This window comes from Equus caballus, chromosome 27 (assembly GCF_041296265.1).
Source record: "Equus caballus isolate H_3958 breed thoroughbred chromosome 27, TB-T2T, whole genome shotgun sequence".
Lineage (NCBI taxonomy): Eukaryota > Metazoa > Chordata > Mammalia > Perissodactyla > Equidae > Equus > Equus caballus.
Window position 1 is genome coordinate 23,915,110 of NC_091710.1, and position 23,150 is coordinate 23,938,259.

General features: G+C 33.5%; 1 protein-coding gene across 9 annotated transcripts in view; it reads left to right on the top strand.

The window, feature by feature from the left end:
- The window catches only part of ADAM18 (ADAM metallopeptidase domain 18), a 184,960-nt gene that overhangs the window by 38,472 nt on the left and 123,338 nt on the right, over positions 1-23,150 (top strand). For 6 of the 9 annotated variants that reach the window (XM_070253027.1, XM_070253029.1, XM_023630504.2 and 3 more), the window contains 5 exons: positions 3,744-3,815; positions 4,021-4,187; positions 5,035-5,116; positions 16,521-16,657; positions 19,732-19,915. In XM_070253027.1, the coding sequence (XP_070109128.1) occupies positions 3,744-3,815; positions 4,021-4,187; positions 5,035-5,116; positions 16,521-16,657; positions 19,732-19,915 (642 nt within the window). The remainder of the gene's footprint in view (positions 1-3,743; positions 3,816-4,020; positions 4,188-5,034; positions 5,117-16,520; positions 16,658-19,731; positions 19,916-23,150) is intronic. The other 3 variants (XM_070253030.1, XM_023630507.2, XM_070253032.1) reach the window with 1 other exon arrangement.

The window sequence follows — 23,150 nt, forward strand, 5'->3', positions numbered from 1 at the left end:
AGTGTCTGTGAGAATTCACTTTTGTAGCCCTCTCAGCCTGGTGATTTATTTTTGGAAAGGTTTATTATTACATATTCCATTTTTTATAGTTATATGATTATATTTTTTGAACTTTACCTGAGTTAGGTATGGTAAGTAGTCTTTTCAATGGTATTTTCAAATGTATCAAAATTTAAAAACTTATTGGCATAAACATTTTTATACACCATTGCTATTTTAATATCTTATAGGATGTATAGTTTGGTCTCCCTTTCATTCCTGATATTGGTAATTCATATTATATATCTTATTTTCTTGATGGTACTTATTAGGGGTTTGTCAATTGTATTCATCTTTTCAAAGAACCTGTTTTTAGATTTTTGGGGGGTTTTTATGTTCATTTCCTATTTTATTGCTTTCTTCTGTTTCCTTTGCTATTTCCTCCCTTCCAGTTTCTTTGGTTTGAATGTTAAGATCATTAATTTTATGCACTTCTTATTTTATGATATATTCATGGTTAAAAATTTATATCTAGCCAAAGTGTCTTTACAATACAAGGTTTTTTCATTTGTTTCTAGTAACACAAGTTTTCATATGTCTGATTTCTATAAACATTTAGTTTTTAAAAAAATTATTTTCTAGTTCACTTGTGTGTGTGTGTGTGTGTGTGTTTCTGTTTGACCGTTGGCTAATTTAGAATTACGTTAGTTAAATTCAAGATACTTGGGGATTTTCAAGTTATATTTTTGTTCATATCTAGTTTCATTACATATTTGTAACAGAACATTATCTGAATTATGTAAATTCTTTGAAATGTATTGTGACTTCGTTTTATGGCCCAGTACATGGTCAGTTTTGTAAATGTTCCCTATGCATTTGGAAAGGATTTATTATATTCTTCCCTTGTTGGATGCAGTGCTCTATTGCCGGGGTCCCGCACCGGCTGAGTCCAGGTTCCTGAGGGATGGACGGCGTCGGCGCAATGAGGGGAAAATAAAGGGGACGTGAGACTTGGGTCGGTGTTAGCAAGTCCGACTTTACTGTGCACAAGTGTCGTTTATATATTTTTCAGGATTAGTACAGAAACAGTTCTACAAATATTCTCAGAGAGATAAGGAAGTAAAGAACGAGCACAAGAATATTTATTAGCATTCTATTCTATAGAGCATAAGGTTAATGGTAGTCTTCTCCGCAATTTGCTAGTGTTTGTTGTCTCTAAGCTAAAGGAGATAGGTACCTAGGCGTCTGTTGTGATTCATGGTAAAGTTAAATCAAAGAGAGAAGGTCCAGGCCTCCGGACAGGACAGCAGTCTGTCTGGTTACATCCTGGTGGAGCCATCCCTGCCTCCCTCAATCATTTACGCCATTAGTGTAGACGGTTAATGGGAACAAAAGGCGACTCCAGTGTGTCTTATCCCCAGGGCTATCTGCATTCTCAGCGGGCAGTTAAACATCTTTACTTTTTCGCGCCCTTTAGGGGGTGGAAGCATTCCTTTGTCTTTTAGATTGTAGAGCTAACAGTCCCTTAAGCACACTGCCGGAGAAAGTATCATTTTGCTAGTAAAGTAAAGGGCTGAAAAGCTAAGCTAAACTGTATATCTTCAAGAATAAAAAACAGAAATAAGTATAGACATAACCTTGCTAGAAAGCATGCATATAATTCAGAAAATATCAGGGGTGTCGGCCGGCCATTCTTCACCGAGGGGCATTCTTGCACCCCTCGGCCCTTCTACTCATCAATTATTTATTATTTATTGCTTTTAGGAGAAAACCTCTATAACATTTTAACAGAAAGCAGAAGGTCAAGAATATATATAGATACTTCTTGATCATCCAATTAACCAGCAAACTTAGAAGGACGATGCATATATATATTTAGACAAAGAACTGGAGGGAGAAGGAAACATTAACCAGATAGAGGCCATAAACCTAACTCGACATCTTATCTGGGCAGGATTCCTTTCTGCTTGTCTCAAATGGGACTGTGTGCTCCTCCAATAATTAACTGAAAAATATCTTGATAGTTACCTGCAGGTGTTCACATTCTCTTACTATATTTAATTTTCCCGGGAAGTAGTGCCTCCCAAGCAGCCACCCAAAGGAGTGAAAACTGGAGGTTAAGAAAGGAAAAGGAATGAAGGGCAGTTAGAAGCAGCACAGGTTTCAGAACTATGTGAGGGGCTGGCCGGTTATTCTTCACCAAGGGGCGACCCTGCACCCCTCGGCGTTAATCGGCTGGACCCTGTCAAACAGCCGATCAAATGATGTAGCTACGGCTCCCAGCACTCTATGCATATTTATAAGTCAAATCTTTTAATTGTGTTGTTCAGGGCTTTTGTGTTTACTGAGTTTTCCCCCTCTTGTCCTATCAGTTACTAAGACAGTTATGTTAATATCTTGAACTATTATTGTGGAGTTCTTAAATTCTTGATTTAATTGTGTCAATTTTGTTTTCCATATTTTTATGACACATCCAAAGCAAACATTGCTATGTCTTCCTCATATATTGAGAATTTTGTCTGTGTGAAATACACCTTTGGAACTAGTGATATTTTCCAAAATGTCATGACATTTAGTATAGGAAATTATACTTCTACTATTTGATGATCTTGAGTATTTGCAAACAGAATGTCATAAATAAAGATTTTTCTTATTTGTGTATTTTATAGGAATATATTTCATATATCTAACACTTGCATAATGCAGTGTCTTTTGTATGACAACACATTTTGTCTAGAATGTTTTTAATTCATCCAAAAGAAATTTGTAATTAATTTTACATTTCTTCTTTTATTAGCATTTCTAAGCAGTATATCAATTTCAATAACTGTTACAATTGCGAGTGAACAAGCTACACAGATTTCTAAGACTTGGTAGGGATTTCTTATTGTCACTTTGTGAATTTGGCAACTTTTGTGGAGGTATTAAGCATTTTATAATGACTCAAAGAACATTGTTTTCATTAAGCTCCCAAAATAAGTCCATATCTCTTAAGAACTTACCAGTTTCAGAGGAAAACTGCTTTCCTTTCTGTTTTCCTTTACATTATTTCATCTTATTCTTTCTCAAAATTTTTGAATCATACATTCTACATAATTTTTACTTTACATCATTGTGTTTTCTGTCTTTTTTTCCTGTAGATATATTTGAGCATTTTGATCATTGTTTTATGGGTTTTTTTAATTTGCTCTTCTTTATTTACTAAGCATGCAATGGGAGGTGCTATGATTTCCTCCATATCATAAAAAATTTCTAGCGCAAGAAATCGCTTTATAATTGGCAGAAATCCGTGAAGTTATTTTAGTACTTCTTGATGATTTCATTTGTTTCTGCTCGAGACTGTCTTTAAAATATATAACAAGTGAGGGGCGGGCCCCATGGCTGAGTGGTTGAAGTGCTGCGCAATCTGCTTTGGCAGCTTGGGTTTGTGAGTTGGGATCCCAGGCATGGACTACTCCACTCATCAGCCATGGTGTGGAGGCATCTCACATACAAAGTAGATGAAGATTGCCATGGATGTTAGCTCAGGGAAAATCTTCCTCATCAAATATATATATAACAAGTGAGAATCTATTTTGAATGCCCAAGTATGATTTTTCTTTGTTTTTTTTAACTATAAATGTTGTCATTTTTAGATTAGTATGATTTAAATCAGTTGACAAGTCCTATGACTTTTCTGCCTGGTATCATCAAGATATATTCACTATACAAAAAAATTGCTATTGCTCACATTTTTAAAAGAACCATAAAAATTTCTTTTTCAGTATGATTATATGGGATCAGAAATGATGGCTGTAACACAGAAAATTATCCAGATTATTGGCCTTGTTAACACTGTAAGTTTTACCTTTTTTAAATTTATAATTTTTTAAAAAATTGTTGAAAATAATTTGTATCCTATCATGACAAATTAATGACTTAATGGCCTTTAATTGATTTAATATCCAAAATAATCAACTGAACTTTTTCTTTATTTTTTATACTGTTTTGATATAATAATTTATGTTAGCTGAATAAATATACCATCAATCTTATTTTTAGATGTTTACTCAGTTCAAATTGACTGTGATACTGTCCTCCTTGGAACTGTGGTCAGAAAAAAACCAAATTTCAGCCAATGGGGATGCTGATGATTTATTACAAAGATTTTTGGCATGGAAACAGGACTATCTTATCCTACGGCCTCATGACATAGCATTCTTACTTGTGTAAGTACAATGTCCTACATTAAGAAAGAGATATACATAAATAATTCCATTAATTTGATAATTTAATGCACTTATTGTGTTCTTCTTTCTGTAGGCCCCTTTAAAAATTTTTAAATGTTGCTGCTGCCATGGAGGTGACAGTGTAGTTGGACTACAATAAAAATAAAAATAACATGAATTAGTTATATAACAATATATTTTGGAATCTAATTATGTGAAAAGATCAGCCTTTCCTAAACTTTTGTGATGTCAACTATACTACAGAATATATATAAGCCTTAGCTTATTAATGATGTAAAAATTGACGTTATTCACTTAACATTAGCTATAATATGTCAATACATTTCATGTCTACTATTTGACTAAGAGAGATTTGTTTTTTTGCTAATATTTAATTTTAAAAAAAGGCTTGTCACAACTAGAAGGACCTGAAACTAAGATATACAACTATGTACGGGGGGTTTTGGGAAATAAAGCAGGAAAAAAAAAAAAAAGGCTTGTCTTTAGGATAGGCAAGCTTGCTTAATTCACAAATTAAAAACACCTTGTGTTTTAACTCTTTGTTATCAAAACAGTGAATGAAGAATAAAGGAAATTGAGGAGAATTTGTGATAGTAAAACTATATGAAGTCAAGGAGTTAGGTGAGGAAAGAACATTGGTATTAAAGTGAATTATAGTTTTCATTGATTTGAGCATTTTGTATAATATATTAGATATTATCCAGATTAAAAATTTGTATGATTGAAAAACCATTTTAAATTTTATGAGAGATTTAACAACTAAACTAGCAAATTCATTGTTCTGAATAACTATGCTAATAAAAAAGGCAATACTATAATGATGTAGTTACAGGAAACAGCCTAAATATTTGGGAGCAACAATTCCTGGCACAATATGCAATAAAAGCTATGATGCAGATATTGTTATGGTATGTAATTTTAATCTATTTCTACATTGCTATTTTTCTAAACATTTTATTTTATAAGTATTATTTTAAGTAGTTATGTAGTGTATAATAACTTGATTTTTTTCTCTATATGTATATTTATTATTGTTTCATTGGGACAAAAGTATTTTAATGTTAGAAAGTTTAATTATAAATTTCAAACATAAATCAATAATATGAATAAACATTAATATATTCATTCACCAACTAGGTATGATGGATCCTAACATTGGCATCAGATTTTCTAAGATCATAATACATTAGAGCAAAGTTAAAACCCCCTGTGTGTCTCCTTCAAGTTCAAGAAATAGCACTAGTGTTGAATCTGTGCTTCCACTTTATGCATACTTTATACTGTTTTTACAAATGTGTGTATACATTAACTATATATTATTGTTCTGCATTGTCTTTATTTTATGTATCACTTCAGAACTATTAGAACAGGTTTTTAAAATATGTATACATATCGATGCATACAACTCTACTACAATTACTTTTTCTTTTAAAATTTTTATTTTACAAAGTGATGCACATATCCTTATTATAGATACAAATGGTTTTATAAGACTAATACTGAAAAAAACGTAAATCAGTCCCTTACATAATCTATACCCCCTGAATCCTATTTCTCATTTTTTTAACTTTTCCTCCTGGCATATAACTTCATGTCTATTTCTTTTTAATTGAAGTTTTATTGAAGGACATCATATATAGAGAACATTGCACGAGTCATAAGTGTATAGCACAATTAATTTTGGCTAAGTCAATCCATAGGCATAAACTTCACAGAGATCAAGTAGAATATTATCAGCACTGCAGAAGACCCTGATGAATCATACATCTTCCCACTTGCTACCCACACCAAAGAAAACCACTATCCTGACATCTATTGTCATTGTTCAGTTTGACCTTTTCAAACTGTATATAAACGAAATAGCACAGTGTGTATTCTTGTGTCTGCCATTTATTTGCTTAAAATTATGTCTGTGCAAGTTCCATGTTTATATGTTTAGGAATTTTTTTTTATTCTTTATATTTCTGACTGATATGCCCGTGACATTTCTCTTGTCTTTTCTTTTCTTCTTCTTCTTCTTCTTCTTTTTTTTTTGCTGAGGAAGATTAACCCTGAGCTAACATCTGTGCCAGTCTTCCTCCACTTTATATGTGGGTCACTGCTACAGCATGACTGACGAGTGGTATGGGTCTGCACCCAGGATCTGAACCCACAAACCTGGGCTGCCGAAGTGGAGCACCAGAACTTAACCACTATGCCACAGGGCAGGGCCCCACCCATGACATTTCTTGAGTATTCAAATTTAGACGTTACCTATTGACTTCCTATTATTGAAGTCAGAATTTAACATCCTAATAGCTCATCACTTCTACATTCTGCCTCTTCCATTCTTCCTCTATAATTATACAGATTATTAGAATTGTATTTTATTCTCTGATGAGCCAAATAATGAACTAAGATTAAATTGCCTTTACTGCATAACTTTTGGTTCTTTCCAAATTAGTAATTGTGTCATACCGGTTTTGCCCAAATTCTTTAATAAAATTATAAATTGCCTCTACTTTTCTACATGTTTCAGAAATTACTCTTTTCAACTCTGGAGACATATCTTTTTATCAATCTATATTAGATCTTTTGCATAGCTGTTTAAGAAGCTTCTATCTTCTCTTCTTTGGCATATGATATTCTTCTTTCATAACTTGCTTAGTCGTTTTGTTAGAATACATGTTCCTAAAATTTAGTGGAAAAGTAGATGAGTAGTAAATTGTTTGAGAGTTGCATGATTGAAAATGTATTTAATTCTTTGAAAATATCGTTTGGTTAATTTTAGTTTTAAAATAATTGGACCTTGGAATTTTAAAAGTCTTCTTCTTTGCCTTTTAGCTTCTCTTTAGAAATTTAATGGAATTCTTATTCTCATTCATTTGTGTGTGGCCTGCTTGTTTTCTCAATGGAAACGTTTAAGGTCTTTTTATCCTTGCACAGTGTCCTTCATCATCAGGTATGCTGGTTGTATTGAAGACTTTTTAATCTGGATACTAGTTTACTTCTGATCTGAGAAATTTTCTTATATTATTTATTTAATAGTTTTTTTCTTTTCCCTTTCTTTCTGGAACTTTGTTAATTCTATGTTAGAGCATTTTGACTCATCATCTAATTTCTTTTCCCTTATTTAATTTTTTTTATTTCTACATCCTCTAATATTTCTTTATATTGATATTTGGGATCATTCACTCAACTAAGTGCTCTCAGATCCATTTCCTCCTTATCCTCTACTCTGTTCTATCTCACAGGGAACTATATATTCCCTGGGCTTCTCTTACTTCTGGCTTTTGGGTATGTTCAGCAAATGTGCCTGATTGGAGGGAGGAGGAGAAATGTCATAATGTCTCTACATCCTGGTCCTGCTTGGAGCATTGTCTCGGAACAATTGCTTCCTGGCCCTGGGAAACAGCTCCTCCTACTGTGGGGTTAACTCCTGCTGAATGGCACTTGTTTTTGGATTCTAATCATAGTTCCTCATTTCTACATCCTCTCCTGATGTTGGTAGCAACATCTGCTTTTCTAATCTCAGAGTTGCCTCATCATCCTCTGTTCCTTCCTCAATAATTTGTTACCTGTTAACCAGTTTCTTTTATTAAATTATTTCTTCTTGGATCGTGTGGTGGCTTTAAAATAATCTATTTTTTGTTGTAACCACTAAACAAATATAGCTGAAAACCATGCCAAAAGTTAATTGTTTATGTTGCAGAATTATCAATGAAAGTTAGGACCAAGTCTGTTATTTTATAATTAGGGCATTAATTAGAATGGAGTGAAACCTCAGATTTGGGATAGTAACATTGGATGAACCACAATGAATCTGACAACTCGAAACCCCGATTTCTTCTAAGAATTTTTTGTTAACTGAAGTAGGCGATCTTCATCTGTCTGGTGAGCTGACCTTTCTCACTTTTCTTGCTTAAAGATCTGTAATGACATCATTTGAGTGGAATGCCTTATAATGACACCTATTCACTTCAAACTCTATCTCAAGGATTGGCAAATATTTTATGTAAAGGTCCAGATAGTAACTCTTTTAAGGCTTTACGGGCCATGTGATTTGTGTCACAGGGACTCAACTCTGGCACTGTCATGCAAAACTCAACTTAGACAGGATATAAATTAATGAGCAGGACCGTGTTCCAATAAAACTTTATGAATACTGAAATTTGAATCTCATAAAATTTTCATTTGTCACAAAATGGTAAAAAATACCATTTTGATTTTTTGAATTATTTAAAACCATAAAAAACATTCTTATTTACAGACTGAACCAAAATCACAGGCCAGATTTGGTCTGTGGACCATAGTTGACTGACACCTGCTCTATTCTTATCAGCCCTTATGCCCACAGATTAATAATAATAGTTGTAAGGGCTCCTCTGGAAGGTGACAGTTTACAAGCCAAAACAACTTACAAGATCCTGCTATTCTATATTGACATGTTCCTGGGAAGAAGTGCAGGAATAGATACTAAGGGTTCTGAACAAAGAAGGGCAGAAAGATCTTTGGTTCATACTAAATTTATTAATATAGGGGAAAATACTTGAGATTTTGGATTTATTATGCCAGCTTAAACATTTGGGAGTGGCTTTAACAGTTTCATTGGTTAATTGAAATATGTGATGAATGGTGGTCTACTTGCAATGAAGTTGGCATAATGAAAAGAAGGGAATTCATAGATATATAGACATGGAGATATTGGAATATATTTATTATTTTCATCAAACTCACCCATCTTTTGACTCTACATCTTGTGGTCACTGTCCTCTGTAGGCTGGGAAAGATAGTTATATGAGTTGTTTGACAGACTTTTCAATTTTCTCTGTAGATAATTAGGTCATCTTGCCTTGTTCCCCTATTTTAGAGGAAACGCATTGTCTTTCACCATTTTGTATGATGTTAGCTGTAGTTTTCTTACAGATGCCCTTTATCAGGTTAAGGAAGCTCCTTTTGATTCCCACTTTGCTGATGGATTTTCATTTGTTTGCTTGTTTTACCAGAAATGGATGTTGAATGTTGTCAAATATCTTAATCTGTATTTATTGAGACACTAATATGGTTTTTATTCTTTAGTTTAGTGATAAAACCAGAAGATAATGCTATTCATTTTCCTTTAAATAGTCATAATTGTTACAGAACTCTTAAGAAAAAACAGACCTCTTTTGTATTTACCCAGATTTCCATTTCCAATACATACTCTTTATTTACCAATATGTACTCATACTTATCATTTCTAATACATACTCTTTAATTTTCTGAGTATTTTAATTTCCATCTAGAATAATTTACCTTCAATCTAAATCTCTTTCTTCAGCAATTTTTGTAGTTCATGTCCACTCAATGAATTCTTTTAGCATTTTATGTGACAATATCTTTATTCAATCTAATTTGGGGCATGTTTTTGCTAAATTTATAATTTGGGGATGATAATCTTTTTCTTTCTGATCTTAAAAGATATTATTCCATACCCTTCTGCCTTCCTTGTTATCTAATGAGAATTCAACCAGTAATTAAATTGCTGTTCCTTTGTGTGTAATCTGTCATTTATCTCTTGCTGCTTTCAAGTTTGTTCTCACTTGTTTACTTTCAAACCTTGGTTAATTTACAAAGGAATGTTACATTAAACTATTTCTTCACTCTTCCTGGTTACAAAGTAAATGACTAAAATATTAAGTGGGTGGTTCTTTTGATGTTTGGTCCAGCAAATTATGCTAGCTCTCACTAAAATCTAGGTGTAGTAATTAAGTGCATTATAACCATAATATGTTAATGATAAAAAACTGTTATTGCTTTCAACTGAAAGTTTTCTTAAATTCTCCTCAGATACTGAGACATTTTGTGGTGATTGTTGGATTTACTACCTCTGATAGAGTTCAATAAGGAGAGTTCCACTGCTTGATCCAACAGTGTCATGATCTCTCTGAGTGTTGTTCTTTACTTTAGACTTTTTCTTTGAAAAAAATCAAGACTCATAAGAAGTTCAGTACAGGAGTCCCTATGTAGCCTTTATCCAGATTTCCCCAATGAAAGCTTGTTAAATAAGCATAACACATTATCCAAATCATAGGACTTTTTCATTTGTTTTCTAAAATTGTTATAGATTTACAATCTACATTTAGATATAGGGTCCATTTAGAGTTAATAATTATGTAAGGAGTGAGATTTAAGTTGTTCATTATTTAGGAAGTTTTGTTTTTTAGCTATGGATTTCCAATTGTTCTAACATCATTTGTTGAAAAGACTATCTTTTCTGCATTAAATTGATTTTGCAACATTGTCAAAAGTCAGTTGGTCATATTGTCTGGGTCTATTTCTGGACTTTCTTATCTGTTCCATTGGTGTATTTATCTTCTCTTTCCAAAATTACATTGCTTTGATTACTTTAAATATATGATAAGGCTTAAAGTTGGGAAAATTTATTCTTTTTCAAAATTTTTTCACCATTCTAATTTCTGTGCCTTTCCGTTTGAACTTCAGAATTAGTTTTTACAAAACATGGTGGTGTTTTGATAGGTATTGCATTAAACCTATAGATCAGTCTGGGAAGAACTGACATCTTTGCTTTGTTGTGTTTTTTAAACCATGAATGTGCTACGTTTCTCCATTTCTTTTGGTCTTTTAGATTTATTTCTTCAATACTTTCTAATTTTCAGCATATAATTTCTGTACATATTTTGTTTCATTTATACTATTATGAACTGAATGGTATTCCCCTCAAATTAATATGTCGCAATCCCATGGCCAGTACGTCAGACTGTAACTGTATTTTGGAGATATGGCCTTTAAAGAGGTAATTAAAGTAAAATGAGGTCATATGAGGGGACCCTAATCCAATATGACTGATGTTCTTATAAGACATTAGGACACAGACACACACTGAGAACAGACCATGTGAAGACATCAGAATAAGATGGTCATCTATAACCCAAGGAGACAGGCCTTAGAAGAAACCACCTATACCAATATCTTTATCTGGGACTTCTAGTCTGCAGAATTGTGAGGAAATAAATTACTGTTGTTTAAACTGTCTAGTTTGTGGTATTTTGTTACAGCAGCTCTAGCAAACTAATACATAGACCTAAATATTTTTACTCTTTAGGAAAAATTGTAAATGGTATTGTGTTTTTAATTGTTCAGTGCTGATATATAGAAATATGATTGATTTTTGTTTGTTGAACTTGGAACCTGCTTCCTTTCTAAACTCACATTTTAATTCTATGAGTTTTTATTTTTAATAAATCCTTAGATTTTCTTCATGGATAATCATGTCTTCTGCAAATAGGGACAATTTTGTTTTTTCCTTTCTAATATGTGTGCCTTTTATTGCCTATTGCATTGACTAGTACTTCCAACACTATGTTGAATGGGAATGTAAGAGTTGATACTATAGATAGATAGATAGATGGACAGACAGATAATAGGTATAGATAAATAAATAAATAGAAAGAACTTTATTTTTGACCATAAATTGTTTCAAAACCTTGTTTAATATCTATGTCCCATGTATTTGGAGATTTTCCTGTCATCTTTATATTATTTACGATAGCTTGATTCTTCTATGATCAGAGAATGTATGTTCAATTCTTTTACAGTTGTTAAGTTTTGTTTTGTTGAATGGGATATGGTCTCTCTTGGTGCATACTCAATGTGAACATGAAAAAATGTATATTATGTTGTAGTTGAGTGTTTTATAAATGCCAGTTTATAGACATTGTTTTATGGTTGTTGATCATGTCTTGTAAACAATTTCTTATTTTTTGTCTAGTGTTTCTTTCGATTAATTCAAGTAAATTATGTATTTGTGTATTTATTCTTTCAATTGTGTCAGGTTTTGCTTCATATTTTTCACAGCTCAATTGTTTGGTGTCTAAACATTTGAGATTGTTATGTCTTGTGGTACATTGAATCTTTTTGTTATTATTATTATATCCTTTGCCCATGATAATTTTTTATTTGAAGTTTACTTCATCTGTTGTGAATATAGCCTTCCACAGCTCTCTTGTGATAAATGTTTGCATGTGATATCTTTTTTCTTAACTTATTTTTATCTTTATATTTTATGTGAGACTGTCGTAATCGGCATATAGTTGGGTCATGTATTTTTCCTCTGCATTTTATCAATCTGTGGCTTTTAATTGGTATGTTTAGACAGCTTGCATTCAACGTAATTGTTGATATGTTGGTATTTGAGACCGTCACTTTGGTATTTGTTTTCTGTTTTATCTTTCTGGTTTTTTTGTCCTGTGTTGCAATTTCCAGCTTTCTTCTGAGTTACTGGAACATTCTTTTGGTATTCCATTTTGATTTATCCATAGCGGACATCAGCAAACATGACCTATAACCTAAATCTGGCCTACCACCTATATTGTAAATAAAGTTCTATAGGAACAGAGCTACATCCATTCATTTACCTAATGTCTGTGACTTCTTTCCTGCCACATCAGAATTTATATTCATGACAGAGACTACATGGTCCACAAAGCCTAAAATATTTCCTTTTTATAGAAACTGTCAACCTCTAATTTTTAGTGTTTTTCAGTGTTTCTCTTTGGTAAACATTTTTAGTGTTTTCTGTAGTGAGATTAAACACACACATACACACAACTACACACACAAACAGGTGTGTTTATAAACAATTTACCACTTCAAGTAGAATGTAGAAATGTTAACACCATCTTTTAGGTCCCAAATCATATCATATAATTATAAAATAGGGAATTTTATGGTTCAGTTTACTTAAATATTACTTCTAAATACATTTAGAACTGTGTCACTCAAAATTATACTTTTTGTTTTCAAATATGAAACATAATTATTAAAATACTCAAGTGGAGAAGAATAGTCTATTTTCCGTATATGTGCCCTTTCTGTTCCTTTTTTTTCATTCCTGATGCTACAAGTTTTCTTTTATTATCTTTTCCTTTCTGTCTGAAGAACTTTCTTTAGTCATTCTTTTAAAGCGGGGTGACTGGCAACATAGTCTCTTAATTTTCCTTCACTTTAGAATGTCTTTTCTTCTTCATTCTTGAAGGATATTTTTGCTGGATGAAAGCTGTGGGTTAACACTTCTTTTATTTCAGCACGTGAAAAATATTGTGCTACATCCTCTGTATGCCATTATTTCTGTTGAGAAATTCTCTTGTCATATGAACCGTTCTTCCCCTATAAGCAGTGTGTTGTTTTTCTTTGGCTGATTTCAAGACATTTAAATTTTTTCTCAAGCTATATTTAATTATGATATGTCTGGCCATGAATTACTTAGAGTTTGTTCTGTTAGAAGTTTTGTGAGCCTGTTAAATATGTAGATTTATGTCTTTTGCAGAATTTGGGAACTTTTCAGCTGTTTTCCTTCAAATATTTTTCAGCTCTACTCTCTTTTTTCTCTTCTGGGACACTAATGACATTAATTTTAGATTTTTTTGTTATTGTCTCACTGCTTCCTGTATCTCTGTTAATTTTTTAAAATTATTTTCTCTCTGTTGTTCATATTGGATAATTTATATTAATCAATCTTTAAGTTCACTGATTCTCTCCTCTGACGTCTCCATTTTGTTACTAAGTCCATCTAGTGGGGTTTTATTTTTTAGATTATTGTATTTTTCTGTTCTAAAATTTTCATTTGCTTCTTATTTCTATTATCTATTTCTTTGATGAGACATTCTGTTTTTGTTTGTTTGATTTTATTTCCTTTGGATATATACCCAGAAGTCAGATTGCTGGGTATATATGGTAGCTCTAATTTTTTTTGCTTTTTTTCTAATGAGGAAGATTGGCCCTGAGCTAACATCTTTTGCTCTTTTACCAATCATCCTCTTATTCCCTCCCAAAGCCTGAGTATATAGTTGTATATCCTAGTTGTAAGTCATTCTAGTTCTTTAATGTGGGATGCCACCACAGCATGGCTTGATGAGTGGTGTGTAGATCTGCAACCAGGATCTGAACCGGTGAACCCCGGGCCGCTGAAGGAGAGCATGCTAACTTAACCACTCTGCCATGGGGACAGCCCTGGTAGTTCTATTTTTAATTTTTGAGGAACCTCCATATTATTTTCCATAATGGCTGTACCAGTTTACATTCCCACCAACAGTATACCAGGATTCCCTTTTCTCCACGTCCTCACCAACATTTGTTATCTCTTTGTCTTTTTGATAATAGCCATCCTACCTATTGTGAGGTGATAGCTCATTGTGGTTTTAATTTGCATTTCATGGTGATAAGCAGTGTTGAGCATATTTTCATATACCTTTTGGCCATTTGTATATATTCTTTGGAAAAATGTGTATTCAGGTCCTTTGTCTATGTTTTAATTGAGTTATTTGGGTTTGGTTTTTTTTTGCTAGTGAGTTCAGTATTCCTTACATATTTTTGATATAACCACTTATCAGATATATGGTTTGCAAATATCTTCTCCCATTCCATAGCTTGCCTTTCATTTTGTTAATTGTTTCATGTGCAGAAACAGTTTAGTTTGATGTAGTCTCTCGCTTATTTTTGGTTTTGTTGCCTTTTCTTTTTGTGTGAAATCCAAAAAATCATTGCCATGGCCAATGTCAAGAGGCTTTTCACTTATGCTTTCTTCTAAAAATTTTACAGTTTCAGGTCTTATGTTTAAGTCTTTGATCCGTTTCAAATTAATTTTTGTAAGTGATGTAAGAGAGGGGTTCAGCTTTATCCTTTTGCACATTATAGGTCTTTTTAATAGGCAGGATCTGTAGTGATGTCTTCTTTTTTATTCCTGTTGTTAATATTTTGTATAATATGACTTCTTTTCCTGCACAGTATAACTAGGGAGTTGTTTTATTCTGTTGCATGACTTTATACAGGGGATTTATTTTCAACTATATAATTGGAGAAGTCCAAGACTATGTCTCCTTTCTCTTAGCTGGTATTAAAAGTCCAGCTTCTTGTCCCTACATTTTCGACAGCCAGATATCATCTCTCATGTTCTGCTCTGGCTTTAACCTCCTTTCAAGTTCTGATACTTGGATTTTCCCTGTCTTGCAAGCTTAGCTCTTAGAGGATAACAGGAGACGATATCTATTAACTCATTTTTCCATATTCCATTTTCATTCATACACATACACACAATCTTTTTTCTTTTAGCTATGAATTGCTTAAATTTTTCTCACTCTAAATTTTGATTGATGTAAAAAATAGAGACGTTCTCAGAATTCTGCTTATAGTGATTAAAGGGATAAGGAAAGTATCACAATTTATTCATCAAAGTTAAATAATATGAAATGCCATTCTGCACTGCCACCAACCTTTTTTTAAATAACTTATCATTCCAAATTTATTTATTTTTATTTTTTTTAAGATTGGCACCTGAGCTAAGAGCTGTTGCCAATCTTTTTTTTTTCTGCTTTTTCTCCCCAAATCCCCCCAGTACATAGTTGTATATTTTAGTTGTGTGTCCTTCTAGTCTTGGCACGTGGGATACCGCCTCAGCATAGCCTGATGAGTGGTGCCATGTCCACGCCCAGCATCCAAAGCAGAAAACCATGGGCCGCCAAAGCAAAGTGCACGAACTTAACCACTTGGCCACAGGGCCGGCCCCCCAAATTTCTTTATCATGGCTTTTTCTATATCTCTAACTTTTGTCATTTCTTCACTTCACTTGTTATACTATAACCTCTGAACAGGTTCCCATACAAGCACTTACCCTTAATTCATATGGCTGGGTCATTTCCCAAACTTTGTATCTCAGCCTGAATATCAATTCTACAAGTAAGTTTTTCTAACTACTTTATCTAAATAGTTACACCTTTCCTCAAAGTTCTCTGTTGTTGTACTTCATATTATTCAGAGCATTTGTCATGATCTCTTTATAGTTGGTAAGTTCATTGTAAATTTCCTGTTTATTTTCTTTCTCTCCTTCTGTTATATATGTTCCAGGTATGGGCAAAGTCCATTTCTTTCATGCATGCCACTATATTCCCATCTTCTCTCATAGTGCCTGACACAAGCATATAATGAATTAATATTTGTTAATTGGATGAATTGATTTAATGAGAAAGTTAAATAAATGTATTTTATATTGATTCCAGAAATACTAAGTGTGTTTAAGGCTATAGAATTGGGGCATGCCAAATTTTAAACCAGAGAATATTGGTAGTTTGATTGTTTTTTACATTTTTCATGCATCTTAATCGACTAACTAGTATGGATATTCATGTCAATGACACATCAAAATAAAGTATTGCCAAATATGCTTAACGCAAAAGCATTAAAATATAAAATTTCATAGGAATAAAAATGTTTTATTTTATTACTTGCTTTTGTTTTCTTCTTATATAATGGTTTTCTCTTCAATATTGTTTATTTTAGTATCCAGATGCAATGACTTTGGAGGGTTTTTCAGTTATTATAGCTCAACTACTTGGCCTTAAAATAGGATTAACATACAATGACAACAATAAGTGTTCTTGTCTAAGAGCTACATGCATCATGAATCGTGAAGCAGTGTAAGGCATTTTTTTCTTCTAAATTAATTTCATATATATATTTGTGAGGTTGTTTATAAGATGTGATGAATTCTTTATTCTTTATGTTCAACTCCACATCAAAAATTGGACTGGTATTTTGTTCATGAATAGATACCACACTAACAAATTTGTCTAAGTGATGCAAGACTCCAGAAAATGATAAATCCCATGATTAAGAAATACTCAGAAAAATAGAAGGAAAATTTTAAGATTTATGAGACTATGTACATTGTATAAACATATGATACTATTGTTGTTTTAGTTGTTATAATATTTGTTGCTCAAGGCAAAGATGTCTAAATTCACCCTTAATAATATAACACAGTACTGGTGACCTTGGCTAGTATTTTGAGGGAAAGCAAAAGGAAGAAGGATTTGAAGAGGAAAAAAATATCTTTACTTGCAGGTATTATTATTGACTACTTATGTAAATCAACGGAATCAGTACAAATTAGAAGAACAATAGCATAAAGAAATTCATTATGATGATCAATCTAGAAAACATTGCTATGTGTATACCAGCATTAAGAAAATAGATGACGTCTTATAAAATTGTTAATTTTTCCAGAGGGTTTATAAATTTAGTACAATCTCAATCGATATTTCAGATTATTTCTTAAGGAACTTAATAAACTCTACAGGATGTGAGAAAATGGAGATGGTAAATAAACACAACATTTTGAGGAGTGTGGAATTTTTTTGAGGAATTTATGATCAAAGGAAGGACTTTATTGATGGGAGACACTACGTATTATCTATAGACTGATAGAAATAGAGAGAAGAGGGTGAAAAGATGATGTTTTATATAATGAAGACAACAGAAAAATCATTGAATAAATTAGAGAGGTTAGGATGTAGTGCATAAATAGAGGGGCTGGCTCTTATTAGAGCTAAGTATTTCCAATTATTGTGATAGGATGTTAGGAGAGTAAATAGTAGTAGTGTGGTTGTTAGTTTGGTTACTATAGGTTAAAGATGAGGACAGTTTCTTCTGATGGGAAGCTGAGAGCAAGGGGTATAAGAGCTTTGATAGAGATGTGAAACACTTGTCTTGGAGACTGGAAATTAGAAGTGACTTAGGAAATGTTATAGGATTATTGGGCTTTTTTGAAAACATACTTAGAATGTGTAATTATAAATTTCGTATGAATTCAAACAACATGCTTATTTTGGTCCATTTAATTACAGCTACTGACATGCATCTTCAAAGAAAGTGGACAGTTGAGATTTTCCCAAGTCAACGTCCGTGGGTCTCAGAAAGAGTTAGGGCTGCAAGGGAAGCTGTGTTCTCTGAAAATAATTATTTCAGTTTTGTCTTATCCCACACTGTGTATACCATATACAGCTAACACATTCATTTCTTCCTTGCCATGGATGTCTTTAAAGCAGGGACTTAAAGAAAAATTGCTTTGTACCCAGCTTATACAAAATTTCCAAGTTCTAATTAATTATTTTAATCTTCACTAAAAAATCATGTGGTCCAAGTAGAAAATAACATGAGTCCCTGTCTAATTTTGTGTGAAAAGATATTGTTGCTCAAAGTTTTTAGGTTTTTGTATGAGAGTGGCATGCAAAAGCAGAGGAGCACTGACACCTTTTAAAACAAAGTAGTTAAAAGTAATAGAGAAATTTCCTTAAAAAGGATTATTCGTTGTGATATTCCTCCCACTTTCCCCTATTTATCCCATTACAAATGACTATGTCAGTAAAAGCTAAAGCATTTCTCTTTTTTCTCACACTCTTCCAACTCCAAAACCTTAGCAGTCATGCATTTTTTTTCTTGGAGGCTCAGGAGACAACCCACCTCTGTCATCTCAGATAGAGCTTTTTAGGTATTAGTAGTTCAGACATGATTGCTTAGAGTGGCACTGTGCAATAGAAAAAAGTGAGAGCCACATATGTAGTTTTAAATTTTCTAGTAGTTGCATTAAAAAATTAAAAGAATCAGATGAAATTAATTGCAATTATATATATAAGTATGTATATATATATTTTTTTTCCTGAGGAAGATTAGCCCTGAGCTAACATCTGTGCCAGTCTTCTTCCATTTTATATGTGGGTTGCTGCCACAGCATGGCTGATGAGTGGTGTAGGTCTGTGCCTGGGATCCAAACCTATGAACCCGGGCTGCCAAAGTAGAGTGCACTGAATTTAACCACTGTGCCACGGGGCCAGCCCCAAAGTAATGTATTTTAATAATAATTTTATTTAACCTCATATATCCAAAATATTATCATTTCAACATAGAATAAATATAAAATTTTAATTGGATATGTTATATTCGTGTGTGTGTGTGTATCGGTATAGGCTATGAGAGAGAAAATAGTCTAGGATCACACCAGTGTTATCAACTTGAGCAACCAGAAGAACAGAGTTGCCAGAAACTGAGAACAGTGGATGGAGCAGGTTTGGTTGGGAAGATCGGTTCAATATTGTACATAGTATATTTGAAATGTCTATTGGACATCTATTAGACATTCCACTGGAAATATAGCTGTGAACATGAAAATGAAGACCTTCATGGAACTGAAATTTTATTACAAACTTTAGGTCAAATAAAAATAAACTTAAAAATACAAATAAAGAAGCTTATTTTTACATTATGCAAAAATGCTATATAAAATAATAAATATTGAAAGCAGAAGGAGAAGGTACGAGGGGACACAATTCCAGATAATGTTGTCAAGAGAGATGTCTTTAGAAAGTGACATTTGAACAGACATCTGACTGAAATGTGAGAAAGACGCTTTGGATATGTGAGAGAAGAAGATGTTAGGTAGAGAGAAAGATGATGATAGATAAATAGATAGATTTAACCATTTCACCTTATTGCTGTCCTGAAAAGATACATTTTCAGTGCCAATTTTTAAAAAAAGAATGTTAAAGATAAGCAATGGTAAACTGACATTTAATCATGGTTGACTTCATCTCTGCTAAGTTACAAGTTTTTTATTTGAGCCATCTTGCAATTCGTATTGTTAAATATGGATCGTTATTTAGATGTGGCTTTGTTAGCCAAGTTTATTTATCTGAGGAATATTATTTCATTTTAGGGGTTCCAGTGGTATAAAGATTTTTAGCAACTGTAGCATGCATGACTATAGATATTTTGTTTCAAAATCTGAGGCTAAATGTCTTCATAACTTTTCAAATTTGCAACCATTATACCAAAATCAATCAGTGTGTGGTAATGGGATTTTGGAACCTAATGAAGAATGTGACTGTGGCAGCGAAGAGGTGAGTAATGAAGATTGATATTTGAGCATAACTTCTTGTGTTTCTAATAAGAGGTTGTCTTGGTATACATGGAATACTGTATGCAACTCTGTCTTCAATATAGAAATGAGATATTAAAATGAGGATAAGTTAAGATGTATGAATCACTTTCCCACACCTCTTCAATTGAAAAGACAAATGAGTCATGAAAGCTTGGTTGGCACAAACAGTTCCCAGTTATTCCTGGGGAGAGATTTTGAATATACAATAAACTAAATGAATTTCTTTTAATCCACAACTTATTTCCTGACTCATATGAACTCAGTCTCTGTTTTCTCTACAAAATTCTCAATTTGGACCAAATTTTTCCCTACCTCTTATGGTTTCAAGAATATTGAAACATTATAATGGGTTTTTCTTAATCATTCTCAAACATTTCTACATTTCCAAGTTTCAGGATGATTAAAATTTCTTCTGTTGCTCATTTCTAAGTATAGGTATGTAGTCTACTGTAGTTCCATCGACCAAATATTCAACATATACTCGTCTCAACAGCTGGGATCACATATTTCTTCTATTATTACATCACCATTGCATAATATTTAACAACTTCCGTCCATTTAAATAAAATAGAGTTTCTTCGTGATTACTTCCCCAGCAGGTACATGAATTTCTTATCCACCTACGAAAGCTGACTACCACTTGTTTACATAACATTAAATCCCTACAAGTTCTCTTAATTATGTGCCATTACCCCAGATTTTATATATATACACATATATGTCTATACACATACACACACATATATATATCTGTGCGTTTGTATATGTATGCAGATTTTCCAATTATCTCAGATTTTCCAGTATCATCTTAGTTTTCTGATAAGTGGTACTATGTTTTCTTGCATTCATCTACCCCTAAATATGGTGCCAATTACCTACCAAAAACTCTGGTTACTTTTAATGAAGATTAGAATAAAACAATATAATCTTGGGCTAGGTCTGTACGTTGTGAGCTTCCATACCTGCAGGCTCTAGGAAGATTGACACTTATATGAGATATTTTCAGTGCCCTACCAGTATCTCCTGGGCATTGATTGTTCCTGTAGAGTATTTTTGCTTCAAGTATCTGAGACTTTCTATTGGAGTTCTTCTGGCCTCAGTAGCATGCTCAGCCATTAGTAGGGTGGGTTAAATGTGCACAGGACTAATGATCAGCCCTCAGATAATTATGATGGGTAGTTGGTGGATAGATGCCCCAGATTCCTTGCTCCTTATGAGGAAATTCTATGAAGCATGCTTTACATCAGAGTTATACAAACTGTGGTCAGTTTGTGCCAAATTCAGCTGCCATGTATTTTTGTAAATGGAACTTTACTGGAATGCAGCCATGCCCATATGTTTGCATATTGTCTATAACTGCTTTTGTGCTACCAAGGCAGAATTGAACTGTTGCAACAAAGACCATATGGTGCACCATTTCAGCAAAGCTGAAAATATTTGCTATTTCATCCTTTACAGAAAATTTTTGCTGTCCCCTATTCTATATCATTTCCCAGAGGTACTTGTGGGAAATAGCTTTACCTTAAAAGACCAGTAACTTGCTCACAAACCCACACGCATTGGCTTGCTTCTCTTCCCTAACATCCACATTCCCACACCAGTGCTTTGGTGATAGGCAGAATGGAACTTCTAAAGATTTCCTCACTCTGGAATCCCTGGAACTTGTGGATATGTTATATTACATGGCAGAAGTTACTTTGAAGAAGTAAATAAGATTATGTATCTTGAGATAGGGACATTATCCTGGGTTATCTGAGTAGACCCAGTCTAGTCACATGAGCCCTTAAAAACAGAGAACGTTCTTCAGGTGAAGTCAGAAAGATGAGGCAGAAGGACAATCACAAAGACTTGGAGGGTGAGAGGGACTCAACCTGTTGTTGCTGGAGGAAGACACATGGAAGCACAAGAAGGAATGCTGATAATTTCTAGGAGAAAAGACAAGCCCTTGTCTGACAGCTGCGGAGGAAACAGGAACCTCAGTCTTGTAACAACAGGACCAACAACCTGAATGAGCCTTGAGGTGGATTCTTTCCAGGAGCCTCCAATAAGGAACATGGCTCTACTGACACCTTGATTTTATCCTTGTGAGACTGTAAGCAGATGACCAAGTCTAGTTTACCTATCTGAACTTCTGACCCATAGAAACTATGAAATAACTGATTTGTGTTATTTTAAGTTGCTGAGTTTATGGTAATTTGTGACAGCATCAATAGGGAACTAATACATCTTCCAAATAAATTACTCATATGCATTCACGGTTCAGTCTGTTTCTGGGGTAACTGAAACCACATCAGCTGGTACCAAAAGTTACCATAGGAAGCAGACCCTCAGGATAAGATTCTGCAAGCGGATTTCTTCCTGGCCAGATGGTAAAATGTACACATTTCTGGGTTTGAGACATTTGAATAGATGCACTTTAGAGACTTAAACCTTCATATTCCTTAGAACCCCCTTAGCTATGAAGTGACTGCTATCCCCAGGATGGATGAGAACAGCCTCACATTGCCTGGACCGTGCAGAGACATTACATGAGATGGATATCTCACAAGATGATGCTTCATCTTCTCCAGATCTGTCCCTGCCTTCTCTCATTGGTTCTAGCCCAAGTGAGGAAGTACTCTCTGCTGTTGGACTAAAGAGATTATTTTTTAAAATTTGTAGAATTTGCTAATATGTATGGACAAGACCATGGAGAACATTCCAGGGGTGGATGTTAAAGATGTTGACTCCAAGATATTAAAGTGTAGGCCTTGATAGTGTATTTGTTGATAGGGGAAGCTCTCTGGTGAATGAAGATTTAATACCTTGGCAAAGAAACCCTAGGCCAGTCTTGATTTGCTGCTGGGTGGATCACTGAAGATTGGAAACAATCTGGCCTATGATAAATGAGGTAGATATGCCAGAACTACTTTAACAAAGTAATATGAAAGGAGTCAAAAGTTCAGAGTGGTGGTCATATTATAATAGAAAATAAGAATAAAAAATCCAGCATCCAATTATTTGGGTGGCCCAGAGAACACTCCTTTTGCTAAAGCAATGAGGAAATGCCCTCATGCTAAAGCAATGAGGAGGTCTTAACATTATTTAAAATCTCAGTGGCAGCTTTCTTCCATAGGCTAGAGTTTATGGTTGAAAGTGCCATTATGGAGTTGGGCATCCTGGTGTCACTAGGGATAATTGAATTCCAAAATGTC